Source organism: Esox lucius, chromosome 20, assembly GCF_011004845.1.
Source record: "Esox lucius isolate fEsoLuc1 chromosome 20, fEsoLuc1.pri, whole genome shotgun sequence".
Taxonomy (NCBI): Eukaryota; Metazoa; Chordata; class Actinopteri; order Esociformes; family Esocidae; genus Esox; species Esox lucius.
Window position 1 is genome coordinate 45,266,433 of NC_047588.1, and position 21,100 is coordinate 45,287,532.

Genomic DNA, 21,100 nt, shown 5'->3' on the forward strand with positions numbered 1-21,100 from the left:
ACCAGCCAATAGAAAGACAGACATTTCTCAAATGTACCTTAGTTCAAAATTTCCATAACAGTGGCAAGACTAAGAAAAACATCCAAGCCCGGCTGAAGTTTGCAAAAACAAACATTTAGTCCCCCAAAAGCACGTGGGAAAATGTGTTATGGTCTGATGAAACCACGGGTTGAACTTTTTGGCCATAATTCCAAAAGGTATGTTTGGCACAAAACAACACTGCACATCACCCAAAGAACACCATACCCACAGTGAAGCATGGTGGTGGCAGCATCATGCTTTGGGGCTGTTTTTTTTCAGCTGGAACCAGGGTCTTAGCCAGGGTGGAGGGAATTATGAACAGTTCCAAATACCAGGCAATGTTGGCACAAAACCTTCAGGCGTCCGTTGGAAATCAGCACGACAACGACCCAAAGCACACATCCAAATCCACAAAAGCATGGCTTCAGAAGAAGATGAACGTTTTGGAATGGCCCAGCCAGAGCCCAGACCTGAATCCAATTGAACATCTGTGGGGTGATCTGAAGAGGGCTGATCAGATCTGACAGATTTGGAGCAGTTTTGCAAAGAAGAGTGGCCAAATATTGCTACATCAAAATGTGCCAGATTTGGAGCAGTTTTGCAAAGAAGAGTGGCCAAATATTGCTACGTCAAAATGTGCCATGCTAATAGACTCTTACCCAAAAAGTGAGTGCTGTAATAAAATCAAAAGATGCTTCAACAAAGTATTAGTTTAAGGGTGTGCACACTTATGCAACCAGGTTACTGTGAGTTTTAAATTTAAAATGTTTCCCCCTCAAAGATTTCAGTTTGTTTTTTAATTGAATTGTTCACTTTATAGGTCACATTAAAGGTGGAAAAAGTTCTGACATTATTTATCTTTGTCTCATTCTTTTACATCACAAAAACCTGCCATTTTCACAGGGGTGTGTAGACTTTTTATATCCAGTGTACATGTTTAGGGTTGGGGTCTAGTACCTCGACGTGGCAGAGTGACCAGTCTCCCAGTAGCCAGCTGTAGCAGGGTCGAATGGGACAGGACCGAGTGTGGAGCAGCTGAGATGGACATGGACGTCCCTCCTTGTGGGCCGACTGCAGAATGCTGCGAGAACGCAACATTTGACCTTCAGGGTACAAAGACATAAAAAAGGAGAGATGAGACAGGGATGAGACAAGGGCTGGGAAGCATGAGACATGGAAAGGGGAAAGAGACAAAAAGAGTTGAGGCAGAGACATTGAGGAATGAAACAGGGAAAACACTGAGACAGACAGAAAGGGATGAGAGAGAGACATAAAGAGGGATGAGACAGGGACCAACAGCCATAGGGCAGAGAGGGATAAGACAAAGACAGTGGAAAAAGACAGAAATAGAGAGACGTGACATATTGAAAAAAGACACAAAAAGGGATGAGAAAGAGACAAAAAGGATGAAACAGAAACAAAGAAGCATGAGACAGGGATACAGGGATGAGATAGAACCATAGAGGAATAAAACAGAAAAAGATGGATGAGACAGAAGGATGAGACAGGGACAGAGGGATGAGACGGACAGAGGGATAAGAGAGAAACACAACTGAGACAGAAAAGGATTGATTAGACAGAGACATCTGAATGAGTGGGGAAGTGGGGAACTGTCAGGCCCTTCTACACCTTCAAAGAAAGCACATAGACAAATAAATATTATTTAATTATTTTGTATAATTTCTCATATTTTATTTAATCTGTATTTGCATTAAAAATATATTATTTATTTAATTATTTTTAATGTCATCTTGTCAATTATTTAAATAAAATCTGTAATTCAATTTCTTCAGTTTGGGTTGGAACCAAACAGAAGGGCTAATACAAAAAAGGGAATAATATCCAATCAGATTGTATACAAACTTTGATGGCTGTATACAAATCACCCAGCTAGTATTGGCAAGGGCTAAGCCTTCAGGCTCTGGGCAGAAGGACTCTGTTATTCAACTGTATTTGAGCAGCATGTTGTAATGACAGTAAAATCAACCAATCACAATTTGCAATCTGTGGGACTGTTTAGGAGGGGGCAAATAATTTGATTAGGACTTCTAGAAAGCTCACATTCACACCACTAACAGAGAGAATATCATGCAGTATCCTTGTTTGCATTGTGAGCAGACTGCCATTATCAACTATTTTATGTTGTCTAATTTGTTGTCTAACTATGCCTCACCCCTCTCTGGACCTTAGGGTTAGGCTTAACCCCTAAACCTAACCCTTTCCAGATCTTAGCGTTAGGCTTAACCTCTAAACCCTCTCCAGATGTTAGGTAATTCACATTAAACACATTACAGTCAGTGCAATTCACATTAAACATAAGGGTTTGGGTAATTCACATTAAACATATTAGGGTTTGGGTAATTCACATTTAACATATTAGGGTTTGGGTAATTCACATTAAACATATTAGGGTTTGGGTAATTCACATTAAACATATTAGGGTTTGGGTAATTCACATTTAACATAAGGGTTTGGGTAATTCACATTAAACATATTAGGGTTTGGGTAATTCACATTAAACATATTAGGGTTTGGGTAATTCACATTAAACATATTAGGGTTTGGGTAATTCACATTAAACATATTAGGGTTTGGGTAATTCACATTAAACATATTAGGGTTTGGGTAATTCACATTAAACATATTAGGGTTTGGGTAATTCACATTAAACATATTAGGGTTTGGGTAATTCACATTAAACATATTAGGGTTTGGGTAATTCACATTAAACATATTAGGGTTTGGGTAATTCACATTTAACATAAGGGTTTGGGTAATTCACATTAAACATATTAGGGTTTGGGTAATTCACATTAAACATATTAGGGTTTGGGTAATTCACATTAAACATATTAGGGTTTGGGTAATTCACATTAAACATATTAGGGTTTGGGTAATTCACATTAAACATATTAGGGTTTGGGTAATTCACATTAAACATATTAGGGTTTGGGTAATTCACATTAAACATATTAGGGTTTGGGTAATTCACATTAAACATATTAGGGTTTGGGTAATTCACATTAAACATATTAGGGTTTGGGTAATTCACATTTAACATAGTATGGTTTGGGTAATTCACATTTAACATAAGGGTTTGGGTAATTCACATTAAACATATTAGGGTTTGGGTAATTCACATTAAACATATTAGGGTTTGGGTAATTCACATTAAACATATTAGGGTTTGGGTAATTCACATTAAACATATTCTTCTCTGCTAATTGTAGTTAATCAAACAGATACAGCCTAATGTTTGCTGTTGAAATATCACTAATAAGCCCCAATGTCTCCTATACTCGTTCAGCTCTGACATTCATTTAGAAAATCAGGTTGAGCAGAAAGAGAAATCGTAAGAATGAACAGATCCATCCACAGCTTTGATTTGACAGAATACTTTTTCTGCATGAACCTACAGGGAGAGGGAAGACAGTGAGAAGAGACAAGACTGAACAGAGAAAGAAGAAAGAGAAAAATACTTCCTGTTACAGTTGGAGGTTGTGTTGTGTCACTGGGGACAACAGGCCTCCTGGGGACTCTGACTGACAGACTTAAATCTCAGTTCTATTCCGCCATCACTAAAACATCCCTCAGCTAACAGACTCCCTACAGACTCCCAGCACTCTATACATGCTGACTAAACTACATCTTAGTAACATCTGACACGAGAGACAGCACTTTCGCATTTCTTTATGTCTGCCAGATTCGTCTTAGACGATAGACTGATTTAATTTGTGTGATTGGAGTCCATACCCCCTTCACATGGTTGTTGCCAAAATACTGAAAAAAAATGAAATCAGATAGTGATAGAGTTTTGTGATGCAACGATTCTAACCCTAACCCAAAAAGATTAATTAATTAATTCAGTAGAACATAGTACTGGCCCCAAATGATTAATTAATTCAGTAGAACATGAATGGCCCAGAGTAATGATAGACAATGCAGACCAGTAGAGTGAATCTAGTGTGGTCAATGTCTAATTTGCATGACATTTTGGCCAGTGGTATAAGCTGCTGCTGATACCTCAGCACAGGTACAGCTGCAGCAATTGTTCAAATCCAGCTCCCCAAAAATATCCTCCCCCACTTTCCTGTCCTATAAAGTATAAAAAAATTCTTATCTGCGATATATTAACGATCTGCAAATATTAACGATTAACTACACCAGATTCACAATGCTGGTTCACTATGTCTGTCATTCTTAGTTTGCCCACAAAGTAGTAGGCTGTTTCACTTTGAGAAGGTCAAAACATTTTTCTTCTGACACCTAGCCTATGTGACAAAAGCAATGTAATCAGCATTTATTTGTATATTTGTTATTTTATCTCAAGAAAACATCTGGGATTAGTTATAACAGAACTCAAGCATTGGTATAATTAGCCCACATAGACACTTTGTTAGCGATGGACCCGCACACTAAACAACGTTAAATATACAAATAAAGGGAGGAGAGCGGCTTCAACCCTACGTTTGCTGATAAGACAATTACGTACATCATAGCTTACTAATGGGCAGTGGTGTCGGACTGAGGATAAAAAAAGGGGTACTAAGTATATAGGGCCCTAACATGTAGAGGGGCCCTTGAAAATATTTGCATCTTGAATAAAGAGGGGAGGGGCCCACAGAGACCGCCTATGTACAGAATTCTTTAGCAACACTAAAATGCAATTGTAGCAGCAGGCTTATCAACCAACCCTGCCTGGGTCTTTACTGACAGCAGAATCATCCAATTGAACGCTTAGCATTTTGTGCCGTTGTGAGTGACATTACAATGTCTGGTTTTCTGTGACGTTCTCCAATCACAGAAAAATACATTCTTTATATCCGTGACAATATCTTTTTTTCCCAAGAACCCTGCACACCCCTAGGAAATATTTCCCCTTTAAAAAGGTTTATAGGGCTCAATTGTTAATATATCCCTTAAATATGGGTCACAGGACTAAGTCATTAATATATCCCTGTAAAAAGGGTAGTAGGACTGAGTCGTTAATGTATCTCTTTAATATGGGTCAAAGTGCTCATTCTAATATTTCACTTTAATATAGGGACTCTGGACTGAATCATTAATATATCCCTTTAATAAGGATCACAGGACTGAGTCATTAATATATCCCTTTACTAAGGGTCACAGGACTGAGTCATTAATATATGCCTTTAATAAGGATCACAGGACTGAATCATTAATATATCCCTTTAATAAGGATCACAGGACTGAGTCATTAATATATCCCTTTAATAAGGATCACAGGACTGAATCATTAATATATCCCTTTAATAAGGATCACAGGACTGAGTCATTAATATATCCCTTTACTAAGGGTCACAGGACTGAGTTGTAAATACATCCCTTTAATAGGGGTCACAGGACAGAGTCGTTAACCCTTGTGTGGTGTTAATATTTCTGCTATTCAGACAGTATTCGTGGGTCTGGTGGACCCGCTACATTTTTGGGTTTTTAATTCAACACAATCCAACAATTTTATGTTAAAATACTCACCAGATGTTTACTTCATCCCAATTACAAGCAATATAAACAGCATATATTGTATATATATATGGTGAGTTCACATTTATGAATTAAAGTGCTCCTGGTTTTTTGTTAGTTTTTTAATAAAACTTAATAAAAAAATTAAATCATTTATAATCAAGATTTACAAATGAAGCAAGGTTTTTCATAACTAATGATTTTATTTATTTGTACTTTTCATTCAGTTTTAATTCAACCCATTCAGGTCAGTTTACACAACACAAGCTGAACACATACAGTAACCATGTCAGTCTAGACAACACATCAGCCCCACTGAACACATACAGTAACCATGTCAGTCTAGACAACACATCAGCCCCACTGAACACATACAGTAACCATGTCAGTCTATACAACACATGAGGGGCAGAGTTTTACTGTGTGTGTGTTGCATATGTACTTCTTGCACTTGTTTATTGTGTGTTTCTGTCCATCTTGGATCCACACACTGCATCACTTCTTTTTGTTGCTGCTGGCCGCAACCTAGAATAATGAAAAGATCAGGAATTTTATGAACATCTCTCTCTCTCGCAAGGCATGAGTGCTAGACATGTACTGCAACAGCATCACACACTTACTTCAGGGTCTGCAGATGGTGGTTCTGTAGGTCGGGTGGATGCGGCACCAGCATTCTCCTCCTGAATCCTCCTCATGATGGCTGCAGATGGTGGTTCTGTAGGTCGGGTGGATGCGGCACCAGCATTCTCCTCCTGAATCCTCCTCATGATGGCTGCAGAGGCTGGGGTTCTTGGAACATGTTGTCTTCTCAGGATTTGAGGTATCACCAGAGCCTTTCCCAGTTCCTAGAGAAAGAGGCGTCTCCTCTGGAGCTTCCCTCTGTTCCACCCTGAGTTCAGTGCCATCCAGATGACAAAGATGTCCAATATGTCAAAGAATATCACCAGTGGCCAGTGTAGGGTCCTCCTTTTGCAGCTGTAGGCAGTCACCAGCTTGTCCACCCCTCCTTTTGTGGAATTATAATCCATGAAGATCTCTGGTTTTTGATGCTCCTGCCCACAGATTCTCCCATCCCTGTGCAGTGTACTCATGAGTACCACAATCTCCCATCCATGTGCAGTGTACTCATGAGTACCACAATCTCCCATCCCTGTGCAGTGTACTCATTAGTACCAGATTCTTGCCTTTCTTTGGCACATAAGATACCAGGGACCTGTCAGCCGTGTAGACAATCTTGGAAGACTTGATAGGCCTGTTCTTTGTAGTCAGCAGTTGGGGTGGGAGCTCAGACTTGTTTTCCTGTATCGTTCCCACCATGGTCAGTTGGGGTGGGAGCTCAGACTTGTTTTCCTGTATTGTTCCCACCATGGTCAGTTGGGGTGGGAGCTCAGACTTGTTTTCCCGTATCGTTCCCACCATGGTCAGTTGGGGTGGGAGCTCAGACTTGTTTTCCTGTATCGTTCCCACCATGGTCAGTTGGGGTGGGAGCTCAGACTTGTTTTCCTGTATCGTTCCCACCATGGTCAGTTGGGGTGGGAGCTCAGACTTGTTTTCCTGTATCGTTCCCACCATGGTCAGTTGGGGTGGGAGCTCAGACTTGTTTTCCTGTATCGTTCCCACCATGGTCAGCTTTCTCTTTAGGAGCTCCTGTCCCAGCTTGTGCGAGGTAAAAATTTTTTGCATGTTATGTTGTGTCCATTGAGTAATGTCCAGGATAACTCATTCATTGATTTTTTTTCTCAGGGGCACCTCCATTAGGTTTCCCTGTATAGACTTGTAAGTTCCAAGCATATGAGGAAGTGGCATCACAGGTAGCCCAGATCTTTATACAATATTTTGCAGGTTTAGATGGTATATACTGCCTAAAGGGGCAAGGGCCCCTAAATTGCATCAGCTGTGTCAATGGTGACATTAGGCCCAGGGTTCTAAAACAGGGGGGAGGCGGTGCAACCACTTGTCCCACACTGTCCTGATGGCAGCTAGCTTGTCTCTCTGCCGTTGAGCTGGTCTATCGTCTTGATTATCAAAGCGGATAATCCTGGAAATTACGTGGAAGTTTGCCAGAGACATTGTTGCATGGAAAGGTTATCTGCCAGTTTCTGCTTCCCACAGGGATTCTGTAGATTCCTCTTTGTACCTGAAAACGCCAGCAAGGATAAGAAACCCAAAGTAGGCATGTAAATGGGTTTGGTCCATCTCCTTCCACCACTCTCCAAAAACATGCCTTCCTTCTAGTGCAATCCAGAATAATTTTCTGGATGGAATCTGGGATGAAAAGCTCAAAAGAAGAATTGAAGCCCTGCTTGTTCTGGTCCTGGGGCTGGCAGCTGGCGGGCTGGTCCTGGGACTGGCTGCTGACAGGCTTGTCCAGGGGCTCATCTTCCTTTTGGAACTTGCTGATGCTCAATCTCATCCTCATCCTAACATTCTGAAGCCTCTTCCTCAAAAGTTTCTATTTTTTCCTAGACAGAATATACAGCTGAAAATAAAATATATTTTGCAAAAACAAAATCACTAATATGAACACATAATTTTAACATTGAAAGAGTTTATGAATGTATCATTTTGTAAATAATACATATTTCTGTCGAATTGTATTAATTATTTTATTCCTGGATTCGTTATGACTATTTGCAACGGGATTGGTATCACACAACACCTGTCGCTCTTTAAAAACCTTTTATAGAGGTTAGAGTGATTGTCATTTAAATGCTTAGCGACGTTCCTAGTGTTGCCTCCCTTCGCTGAACATGATTTGAAGCACTGCGTGCACCGATAGGTGCTTCTAAGTATTGGGGGTCGCCTTTTCCATTGGCTAGGAAACCAAAGTAGTGCCATATCTCACTCCGAGCTCCTTGTTAATCAACAAGTTTTGAAGTCGCAAGTTCTCCACCTGTAGCCCCTTGGCTCCGGCTCAAACACACCTGCTGCACGTAGCACGGGCGTGACGTCACACGCAGGTCCACTTTTCTTAAACACACAGTACAGATTTCAACTGCCTGTTTCGGCGCATAAAAATAGTTATTTTTCTTAATGCCAGTATAGTACCATTCCTAAAAACCCAGTACCTCGGTACGGTACCAGTGTACCGTGCAACACTAGTTTCGCTCCTAAAATAATGTAGATTTACATTTTCAATTTACATTCGATGAATTAGCCTACACAATAAGACAAATCTCCTATTGAAAAGTGGTAACGTGTGATAGTAGCCTATATCATTTGTATTATATTTCAATAATAGCCTGATTAAGTTCTCATTCATCAGAGTATCGCACATTCATCCATTGACGTCAAGCATTCAGTGAGGGGTGATTAGCGCCTGGGTACCATTTGGGTGGCATGGGCTGTTGGCCGATTAAGTCGGAAAACAGGGTAGAAAAAAACAGGTAAATTGTCTCTAAATCGTTTTCTGTTCGTCAGTTTAGAATTCCGACAACAGAACAATGTAGACAACATGCCTATTTAGGAAAAGTAATGGAAGGAGGAGGGTGTACATACCTACACGCAACCTTAGATCACAAGATGCAGGCCTTTTAATTGTACCTAGAATTTGTAAACAAATAGCCGGAGGCAGAGCCTTTTCTCACAGAGCTCCACTACTGTAGAATGATCTGCCAATTAAGGTTAGAAATACAAACTCAGTGCAAACTTTCAAGTGTCTACTAAAAACTAATCTCTACTGCAGGGTTTTTAATTAGGTGTAGCCTGGCCCGGGCGTGTGAAGGTGACCAGTAGGCTTGATACTGTCCACCTTTGCTGTCTTGCCAGGTGGGCTCTCGTCGCCACTGGGATGCCCTCCCTCCAATGCCTTTCGGGGGAGGAGTCACTGGCTTGTTGTTGACACTCTGTTGCGCACTTGTGCAATTGGGCTGTACGCTGCTGGCAATACTCGGCCCTCATTCAGGGGGGTTGCGGTTGGTGGGTGTCCCTTTGGTTGATGCCTGGCAATGTGGGTGGATTGATTTCCTGCCTGTTGGTGCCCTGTCCGGGGCCTCCCCCGTGTAGGGCCACAGTGTCGTCGGACCGCCCGTCTCAGTTCCAAGATGTTATGCTGCTATATTATTGTGCTGAGGAATGCACTTTTAAATTTTTTTCAGTCTCCTCCAGTTTTACATTTTAGGAGGAGATGAGGTCCTGGTCCACACCTGCGGAGTACCTGGTTTGGGGGGCCCGTTGCTGTTCCTGTCCTTGTCCACCTGGTCATACTTCTGACCTAGTCTAAAATCAAATAGACTCTGGATTTAGCCCAGAGAAATGTATTTATTATTCCAATTGGATTCTTAATATCTCACCCAGCACAGCCAGAAGAGGACTGGTCACCCCTCTCTAGGACTGGGTCCTCTCTAGGTTTCTTCCTAAAATTTGGCCTTCTTAGGGAGTTTTTCCTAGCCACTGAAATTCAACACTACTGTTGTTTGCTCCTTGGGGTTTAAGGCCGGGTGTCTCTGTAAAGCACTTTGTGACAACTGCTGTTGTAAAAAGGGCTTTATAAATACATTTGATTGATTGATTGTAGCTTTCAAAATGGCAGGTTTTTTTTTACAAACTCAAATGCCAATTGGCGTAGGCATTTGGTGGTTCTAGTGTTAATAGGATCTTCCCATGTACAAGCATCTGGAGAAATGTCCAACAAGATCATGTATACAGAAATAATAAAGGGGCATATCATTCTGCCATCTATGCCAACCTGGGGAACTCAGACCATGGGTTACTTAATATAGTTCTTGTATGACACAAATGGTATGTATGAACATTTCTTGTATAAACACAACATAGATTAGAAAAATTGACTGACAAGGCCATTGGGGAGCTAACAGATTGTCACCACAGATCGGGATGTATTCCAGAACAACACTGCCAACTAACACAACTATACTGTCAGGTTCACATCCTATATCAACAAATGGGAAGACATTTACATGACATTAAAAACGTTCATATCACAGAGAAACTACAAGCCAACAACTCCCTTGACCTCAGACAACCAACCACAAGCCAACATCTCCCTTGACCTCAGACAACCAACCACAAGCCAACAACTCCCTTGACCTCAGACAACCAACCACAAGCCAACATCTCCCTTGACCTCAGACAACCAACCACAAGCCAACATCTCCCATCAGTCCAACTTCTGCCTCCGATAGACCTGTACTGAAGAGATGAATAACAGGCACGACTAACGTAACCGGCCAGTTGTGGAGTAAGACAGATATATACAGCAGATATAGTTGGCAGGCAACAACTAATTAAAAGGATGAAGACTGTTAACTGTGTCTACTTAACTGAATAACAGGCGACTCTCACTGGGAATCAACAAGTCTAGCAAACCTCAGAGAGCATTTTCATCCAGGTTCAATAACAATCTGTCAAATATTTAATCACAATAAAGTTTACTCCAAGAAACCCAGAAATTTTTAACAGCTAATTGCAATGTTGATATCATACAGGAGCAGGTCAAATATTTTATTCCAGGGATAGGTTAAATATTGTATTTAACTCGCTAAATCATTTAAATATGTTAAATCACAATTTCATTAACCCGTAATCTTGAAGGATGCTTCCCAACATTCCATTCATAATTAAAGGATCTACGTGCTGCATAGTAATTAAGGCAATCCATCCATAACAGCAGAACATTCTCCATGTGTCTGTTTCGTTGTGGATTACTCATAGCTCATACATATTTTGATGCAATAATGTATTCATGTATACAGTGCAACAGATGTATGCATGTCTTATGGGCATCTTATGACTTATGGGCATCGGACAGAATGGCCTAACATGTGGCCAGTGCAAGGGTCTGAGGCCATTAAAGCCATCCTCAGTAAGTCTCTTCTAACGTAGCTACGTCAGATTGTTTATTTATTATTTTCATATTGGATGACAAAATAAATCAATGGATTGGGTTTGTGTCAGTGGGAGGTTAACTTTGTTCTCATGACTACCTGTAAACCATATCTCACTCCTCTTTAGTAAGAGTCCAAGACCTGCTGCACCTACATCTAGAGCAGGTGTTATCGCAAATCAGTCTGTAAATAAACACATAGAATCTGCTATGCTTTCGATCAGTTGTTTACAGAAGTGACTGACACAGCAGTCTAAAGGGTTACATGAAAGTAGTTTTAGGTGATGGTTCTAATAGCCTAAAGATGGTGCCACAACACTGTGTCGTCCACCCACAGTGTTGAACAAATGACACTACACTGTGTCGTCCAACCACAGTGTTGAATAAATGACACTACACTGTGTCGTCCAACCACAGTGTTGAACAAATGACACTACACTGTGTCGTCCAACCACAGTGTTGAACAAATGTGTTTCACTGTGTCGTCCACCCACAATGTTGAACAAATGACACTACACTGTGTCATCCACCCACAGTGTTGAACAAATGACACTACACTGTGTCGTCCAACTACAGTGTTGAATAAATGACACTACATTGTGTCATCCAACCACAGTGTTGAACAAATGACACTACACTGTTTGTTAATGCATTTGTAAATCATTAATAAAGTAAGGGTTATCATTATTAACTGTTTGTTTATGTCTTTGTTCATCATTCATTCAGATTAAAGACTGCATTCCCTAATGGTAGTTCATCTACACTTATCGGAAAGTATTGCAAATGTCTACACTGTATTTCTGATCAATATGATGTTACTTTACTGGACAAAGAAATTGCTTTACTTTTGAAAAAAAAGTGCATTTCTAAGTGACCCCAAACAAGGACATTTTCTAAGTGATCCCCAAAATTGTATGTTTGCAAGGTGTACAGTTTACTGCTAGTTTAGGGTTTACTGCTAACTTAGGGTAACAACCTGTCCATTATAAACGTCATCACTCTGTTTAGCCAATAAATCACCTGAACAAAATTAACAAATGTTCATGTAAAAAGTTAAATCAGCTCCAAAATCTATACTACTGTTATCATTTTGTACATAGTAAGACTGGGCTCTAATGTCTCTGGGTAGCACCACCTTGTGTAGGATGAGTGTGTATGGTTACCTTGGTGACCACAGGTGTGGGAGCACTCTGACCAGGTGGACCAATCAGAGAGCACACAGTTGACTGGACACTCCACATCACAGCCTTCTGACAGCCTCCATGTGTTCACCTGACCAAACTGGAGAAGGACAATGGAGACAGTTAGGCGGTACTAGCGAGACTACAGTATGACAGAATGAAGAAGTGGGCTGGGATACAGTAGGAGAAACAGGAGTAGGGTTGTGATACAGTAGGAGAAACAGGAAGGGAGATGTGATGAAGTAGAAGAAACAGGAAGGGGGGTGTGATATAGTAGGAGAAACAGGAAGGGGGGTGTGATATAGTAGGAGAAACAGGAAGGGGGGTGTGATATAGTAGGAGAAACAGGAAGGAAGATGTGATGAAGTAGGAGAAACAGGAAGGGAGATGTGATGAAGTAGGAGAAACAGGAAGGGAGATGTGATGAAGTAGGAGAAACAGGAAGGGAGATGTGATGAAGTAGGAGAAACAGGAAGGGGGTCATAATCTAGTAGGAGACATTTACTTTGTTTTAAATGACTTAGTAAATTTCAATGCAATCTGCGAATGTTAGTGTGGGAACTCTGTCAAATAATTAGATGAACAGCAGTATCCAGGAGAGGTTAGGTTACCTGCTCACACACGCTGAGCTCCACCACCTTTCCATCACTCCGAACACAATCTAGGAGACGAGACCTGGTTCCTGGACCACACACAGCCATCTCGCTCAGCTGGCATGAGCTCCAATCTAGAAAAAAAAACAAAGATCACACGGACACAAAGAAATAAACAAAATATATATACCCATGGACATAAAGGAACAAACAAACACACGACAAACATCCTAATTTCTAACAGTATTTTAGTATAGTTAATGGAGGTATTGAGAGTAAAAATTGTTTATTGATTTAAGGACTGACTGTCCGGTTCTGGGGTAGCTAATGTTGCTAATGACAGGTCTATCTGAGACATTTTATTGGTGGGTAGCAGTAGGTCTACATGAGACATTGTATTGGTAGGGAGCAGTAGGTCTACATGAGACATTGTATTGGTAGGGAGCAGTAGGTCTACATGAGACAATGTATTGGTCGGGAGCAGTAGGTCTACATGATACATTGTATTGGTGGGTAGCAGTAGGTCTACATGAGACATTGTATTGGTAGGGAGCAGTAGGTCTACCTGAGACATTGTATTGGTAGGGAGCAGTAGGTCTACCTGAGACATTGTAGTGGTAGGGAGCAGAAGGCCTACCTGAGACATTGTAGTGGTAGATGAAACACGTTGAGTTGAGGACACAAGCCTCTGTCTGGATGTCTTCAGGACAAGTTCCCTCTGGGGACGGGAGACGCAAGACATGTCTTCTCCTTCTTCTTGACTCAGTTGGGTCACATGACTACAGAGAAACAGGAGGTTGAGATATTTCTATGGAGGACTAAGACATTGGAGAGCTATGATAATGAGGACACTAACTATGGAGGACAGTGATAATGGAGGGTTATAATAGTCATAGTGGACAATGGTAATTTAGAACAGTGATAATGGAGGGTTATAATAGTCGTAGTGGACAACGGTAATTTAGAACAGTGATAATGGAGGGTTATAATAGTCGTAGTGGACAACGGTAATTTAGAACAGTGATAATGGAGGGTTATAATAGTCGTAGTGGACAACGGTAATTTAGAACAGTGATAATGGAGGGTTATAATAGTCGTAGTGGACAACGGTAATTTAGAACAGTGATAATGGAGGGTTAAAATAGTCGTAGTGGACAACAGTAATTTAGAACAGTGATAATGGAGGGTTATAATAGTCGTAGTGGACAACGGTAATTTAGAACAGTGATAATGGAGGGTTATAATAGTCGTAGTGGACAACGGTAATTTAGAACAGAGGGTGATGGAGGATTATAATAGTCGTAGTGGACAACGGTAATTTAGAACAGTGATAATGGAGGGTTATAATAGTCGTAGTGGACAACGGTAATTTAGAACAGTGATAATGGAGGGTTATAATAGTCATAGTGGACAACGGTAATTTAGAACAGAGGGTGATGGAGGGTGATAATTGTAGTGGAGGACTGTGATAGTTGTGGACAATGGTAATTTAAAACTGTGATAATGGAGGGTGATAATAGTCATAGTGGAGGAATGTGATAGCAGTGGACAGCGGTAATTTAGAACAGTGTTAATGAAGGGTTATAATAGTCATGGGGGACAACGGCAATTTAGAACAGTGAAAATGGAGTGTTATAATAGTCATAGTGGACAATGGCAATTTAGAACAGTGATAATGGAGGGTGATAATAGTCGTAATGGAGGAGTATGGTAGCAGTGAACAATGGAAATTTTGAACAGTGATAATGAAGGGTTATAATAGTCATAGTGGACAATGGCAATTTAGAACAGTGATAATGGAGGGTGATAATAGTCGTAATGGAGGAGTATGGTAGCAGTGGACAATGGCAATTTAGAACAGTGAAAATGGAGTGTTATATTAGTCGATGTGGAAAACAATGATAGTATTGGACACTGCTCATTGAGCTCTATGATAATTAAGAAAAATAATAGCAGTTGACTCTAGTAACTGAAAACAGTAATAACCTGGTTAGCTGTGTTACATAGGATTTGTAAGATGCATTTTGATACAGTACAGGAGTACAGGAGATACAGTACAATTTTTTTTTTCTATAACTGTGTGCCAATGTACAAAGTGCATATTATTTGTGTGTTTTGTGTAAAATGTCTGTAAAGTGTGTGTAATATAACTAGCAGTTAGCTGGTGGTTAGTTAGTGTGTAAAATAACCAGCAGGACTGACGATAAGAACATACAACAGAGGATATTAAAACAAGAAGAGAGATTCAAGCAAAATGAAATTAACATATTCTACCAGCTCTGTTGGTGGTGCCACTGACAAGATATTTCTGTTTCACATTATAAAATCACGACCAGCAGCACACTGAGCATTTGTCATCTGAGAGTAAACTAACTGTTTGTTTTACAGGAAATTGCAACATGACTAAGTCTCATGGATATTCCTATTCTCAGCAGGGTGTTGTTTTACGACAGGAAATTCCTATTCTCAGCAGGGTGTTGTTTTACGACAGGAAATTCCTATTCTCAGCAGGGTGTTGTTTTACGACAGGAAATTCCTATTCTCAGCAGGGTGTTGTTTTACGACAGGAAATTCCTATTCTCAGCAGGGTGTTGTTTTACGACAGGAAATTCCTATTCTCAGCAGGGTGTTGTTTTACGACAGGAAATTCCTATTCTCAGCAGGGTGTTGTTTTACGACAGGAAATTCCTATTCTCAGCAGGGTGTTGTTTTACGACAGGAAATCCCTGTTTTCAGCAGGGTGTTGTTTTACGACAGGAAATCCCTGTTCTCAGCAGGGTGCCTTGCCATGCTGTCAGGGCTGCGGGGAATAAGACAAAACATACTCGAAAAATTAAGAGATATGTTGCACTAATTTAGCATTGTGATGTCTCTCGGTCTCTCTCGCTGTCTTTGTATCTAGTATCAAGGTTCAGTATCAGAGTTTAATACCAGGCTTCTGTATCAGAGTTTAGAATCAGGGATCATTAGAGTTACAGTTTTATATCAGGGTTCAGTATGAGAGTTCAGTATCTGGGTTTATTATCTGTGTTGAGCATTAGGGACCAGTTTTAGGGTTAATTAGCTGGGCTAATTTGTGTTAGGAAGAATTCTCACCAGAGGACACGAACTCCAGGAACCCCATTGTGACATCACACAGTCGCCCGGGCAGGGCAGGATGCAGGTCTGCGTTCTGACAGGCATTGGATCCTCCTGGTTACATAGGCTGTCATCCAGACTATTGACCTGACCCACAGTACCATTCCGACCTACAGTAACAACCTGACCATCACTGCTCACCTCCAGACTCTCATTGGTCTCCTGACCACTGGTGCTGCGCCGCGCACACCTGCCGGATAAACAATAGCACAGGTCAGTCAGACAGGGTGTCAGGCAGACAGGATTTCAGGCAGACAGGCTTTCAGGCGGTCAGCTGATCAGGCAGACAGGCTTTCAGTCAGACAGCTGGTCAGCTGATCAGGCAGACAGGCTTTCAGGCAGACAGGCTTTCAGTCAGACAGCTGGTCAGCTGATCAGGCAGACAGGTTTTCAGTCAGACAGCTAGTCAGCTGATCAGGCAGACAGGCTTTCAGTCAGACAGGCTGTCAGTCAGACAGCTGGTCAGCTGATCAGGCAGACAGGCTTTCAGTCAGACAGGCTGTCAGTCAGACAGCTGGTCAGCTGATCAGGCAGACAGGCTTTCAGTCAGACAGCTGGTCTGCTGATCTGTCAGACAGGCTTTCAGTCAGACAGGCTGTCAGTCAGACAGCTGGTCAGCTGATCAGTCAGACAGACAGCCAGTCAGTCTGTTTTCCATTTCATCCTATAGGTCCGGGACTAGATACATAGATCCCAGAGGTCCGGGACAAGATACATAGATCCCAGAGGTCCGGGACTAGATACATAGATCCCAGAGGTCCGGGACTAGATACATAGATCCCAGAGGTCCGGGACTAGATACATAGATCCCAGAGGTCCGGGACTAGATACATAGATCCCAGAGGTCCGGGACTAGATACATAGATCCCAGAGGTCCGGGACAAGATACATAGATCCCAGAAGTCCGGGACAAGATACATAGATCCCAGAGGTCCGGGACTAGATACATAGATCCCAGAGGTCCGGGACTAGATACATAGATCCCAGAGGTCCGGGACTAGATACATAGATCCCAGAGGTCCGGGACTAGATACATAGATCCCAGAGGTCCGGGACTAGATACATAGATCCCAGAGGTCCGGGACTAGATACATAGATCCCAGAGGTCCGGGACTAGATACATAGATCCCAGAGGTCCGGGACTATATATTGCAGGACTCACCTGACTGTGCGGCTCTGCAGCCCCTCCCCACAGGCAGATGCCTCAGTCACAGTGTTGATAGTACAGGTTGACCAGGCCTCTACCACCCACTCAAACTGCCTGCAGGCAGATTGACATGGAATCGCCTCATACACCTAAAGGAAAGACACAGACAGCTGTTCAGAAAAACAGAGACAGACAGGCAGATATATGGACAGAGAGACAGCTGTTCAGAGAGACACAGAGAACTGTTTAAAGAAAAAGACAGCCAGAAAGGTAGACAAAAAGCAGTTTACAGAGACAGGCAAGCAAACATATAGACAGACAGCAGTTCAAAGAGAAACATACAGGAAGACAAACAGAAAGACAGCGTTTAGAGTGTGACAGACAGGCACAAACTGACAAACTGACAAACCAACTCACAGACACCGAAAGAAAGGCAGACAGAAAGACATTATGGTAGATAAAAGGACACAACCACATAGAAAAATACTGCAGATGTCCATTAGTATCTGTGGCAGTAGGACTGTATGAGGCTGATCTCTGGAGACATGTAGGACTGTATGAGACTGATCTCTGGAGACATGTAGGACTGTATAGAACTGATCTCTGGAGACATGTAGGACTGTATAGAACTGATCTCTGGAGACATGTAGGACTGTATAGAACTGATCTCTGGAGACATGTAGGACTGTATGAGACTCATCTCTGGAGACATGTAGGACTGTATAGAACTGATCTCTGGAGACATGTAGGACTGTATAGAACTGATCTCTGGAGACATGTAGGACTGTATAGAACTGATCTCTGGAGACATGTATGACTGTATAGAACTGATCTCTGGAGACATGTAGGACTGTATGAGACTGATCTCTGGAGACATGTAGGACTGTATGAGGCTGATCTCTGGAGACATGTAGGACTGTATGAGACTGATCTCTGGAGACATGTAGGACTGTATGAGACTTATCTCTGGAGACATGTAGGACTGTATGAGACTGATCTCTGGAGACATGTAGGACTGTATAGAACTGATCTCTGGAGACATGTAGGACTGTATAGAACTGATCTCTGGAGACATGTAGGACTGTATAGAACTGATCTCTGGAGACATGTAGGACTGTATAGAACTGATCTCTGGAGACATGTAGGACTATGTGACTGATCTTTGGGGACAAATAGGACTTTACGGAACTGATCTCTGCAGACATTTATCATTTATCACTGTCCAAACATAATAAACCCTATGGTCATCTGACAATCCAAACATAAAAAACCCTATGGTCATCTGACAATCCAAACATAAAAAACCCTATGGTCATCTGACAATCCAGACATTAAAAACCCTATGGTCATCTGACAATCCAGACATTAAAAACCCTATGGCCATCTGACAATCCAAACATAAAAAACCCTATGGCCATCAGACAATCCAGACATTAAAAACCCTATGGCCATCTGACAATCCAGACATAAAAAACCCTATGGCCATCTGACAATCCAAACATAAAAAACCCTATGGTCATCTGACAATCCAAACTTAAAAAACCCTATGGCCATCTGACAATCCAAACATAAAAAACCCTATGGTCATCTGACAATCCAAACATAAAAAACCCTATGGTCATCTGACAATCCAGACATTAAAAACCCTATGGTCATCTGACAATCCAGACATTAAAAACCCTATGGCCATCTGACAATCCAAACATAAAAAACCCTATGGCCATCAGACAATCCAGACATTAAAAACCCTATGGCCATCAGACATTGTCCAACATTATCTAGGGTGTAAAACACATCAGCTAAAATTCAGGATCACTTAGAAAATTCCTGGTCCATTAAAATAACATCAGATTGATCAGAAATACAGAGAATATATTGATACATTTGTCAACGACTACTGTAGCTGGAAATTAATTAATGGAATATTTACATAACTGTACAGATGCCCATTATCAGCAACCATACCTCCTGTGTTCCAATGGCACTTTGTGTTTGCTAATTTAAGTTAATTGTTTTAAAAAAGTTATGTGATCATTAGAAAACCCCTTTCGCAATTGTGTTACTACAGCTGAAAACTGTTGTTCTGATTAAAAGAGCAATACAACTAGACTTCTTTAGACTAGTTGAGTGAGTATCTGGAGCATCAGCAATTGTGGGTTTCGATTACAGGCTCAAAATGACCAAAGAATTTTCTTCTGAAACTCGTCAGTGGAATATTGTTCTGAGAAATAAAGCCTAATCCATGTGAGAAATTGCCAAGAAACTGAAGATCTCGCACAACGTTGTGTACAACTCCTTTCACAGAACAGCTCAAACTGTCTCTAACCAGAATAGAAAGAGGAGTGGGAGGCCCCGATGCACAACTGAGAGAGGACAAATACATTAGAGTCTAGTTTGAGAAACAGACCCCTCACAGGTCATCAACTAGCAGCACCATTAAATAATCCCTGCAAAACATCAGTCAACATTGAAAAGGCGACTCCTGCCTAGGGGCGATCAAGTCGCTGCCTGATGATTCCCTGCTGCCACTTCCCGAACCCCACCTTGTCTCTGTCCTTGTCTAACTGGTTATGGAGGTGACTTGGATTCAGTTTAAGGATTCTGGTCACAGCCCACAGGCATTTAATGACCTGCTGGTCTTCCGATTATATAACCTTCACTCGGCACCGCCAGAAGAGGAACGAGCAGCCACCCCTCAGAGTCTGATTCCTCTCTAGGTTTCTTCGTAGGTAATATTTGCAGTGGCTGGAAAGTATATCCTTGCTTGCTGTTGTGGATTTCAGTCTGGGTGTCTGAAAAAGCACTTTGTGACAACTGCTGATAAAAAGGGTTTTATAAACTGCATTTGAGTGATTTGATTGATCAAGATATGCTTCGCAACTGAGTATTTAATTCTTGTTATGATATCTTTGGTTTTTCAGGAGCAGTAAGATCTTTCAGCAATCTTTTGAGTTACTTGCTATCTTCGGGTGGTTTTATAGATGGCAGACAACAAAACAACGTTGCTGGTCCCTGAAAACAGACACAGCAGACATTAGCCTCTCTTCCATGTCACAGGCCAACACTTATGGTGTTGCAGTGCAATAAAAGATGCATTTTGGAAATTCTGTGTAGGTGCCATGTTGTCTCAACACAATGGGAGATCTCGCAACAATGAGCCCTAATTTCACTCCTATGATCCCAATCCCAGATGTACAAGGTGAGATTGCAAAGTAGCCCTACCCATTCAGATAAACCAGGTTTTTTTTGCTTCAGTGCTGTACATGCTGTTTGTTACAGGTAACGTTCATTGTCAATTGCCAGTGTGTAACTATGTTATATATTGTAACATTATTACTAGATTGTAATATATTGTTTTACTTTGAGATATGGATTACTACGGTATTCCTTCTTCATCTTCTCCCCACCGTTTCACTTAGCTTAAGACTTCTCCCCTTTCCTTAGTAAAAGTTGGTCTCAGCAGCTTTGTGAATAGGTTAGGGTTAGGGTTAGGGTAACAGACAAAACAGAGCTGTCATCCTCCTGAAGACCAGGTTATGGACAAGAATTAACAGACAGAATGGGAGCTCACATCCTCCTGAGGATCTGTATCAACAGGCCACAATCATAGTTTCTCCCAGATCTGGTGACAAGCCAGGGTCATCTCTGAGATGCATTCTAAAGGTTTACTATCAGCCAGATAATGGGTTCC

At 41.4% G+C, this 21,100-nt stretch overlaps 1 protein-coding gene and 1 long non-coding RNA gene across 5 annotated transcripts in view; one reads left to right on the forward strand and one right to left on the reverse strand.

The window, feature by feature from the left end:
• Positions 1 to 21,100, reverse strand: part of thsd7ba (thrombospondin, type I, domain containing 7Ba) — a 292,455-nt gene that overhangs the window by 34,637 nt on the left and 236,718 nt on the right. For 3 of the 4 annotated variants that reach the window (XM_034289054.1, XM_029115859.2, XM_029115862.2), the window contains 6 exons: positions 17,425 to 17,558; positions 16,221 to 16,452; positions 13,762 to 13,903; positions 13,143 to 13,258; positions 12,514 to 12,631; positions 979 to 1,124 (listed from right to left, as the gene is read on the reverse strand). In XM_034289054.1, coding sequence (XP_034144945.1) covers positions 979 to 1,124; positions 12,514 to 12,631; positions 13,143 to 13,258; positions 13,762 to 13,903; positions 16,221 to 16,452; positions 17,425 to 17,558 — 888 coding nt within the window. The remainder of the gene's footprint in view (positions 1 to 978; positions 1,125 to 12,513; positions 12,632 to 13,142; positions 13,259 to 13,761; positions 13,904 to 16,220; positions 16,453 to 17,424; positions 17,559 to 21,100) is intronic. The other variant, XM_029115860.2, reaches the window with a different exon arrangement.
• Positions 16,407 to 20,513, forward strand: LOC114829772. The gene is made up of 2 exons (XR_003777611.2): positions 16,407 to 16,475; positions 20,331 to 20,513. It is a non-coding gene; the product is annotated as an uncharacterized LOC114829772 (long non-coding RNA).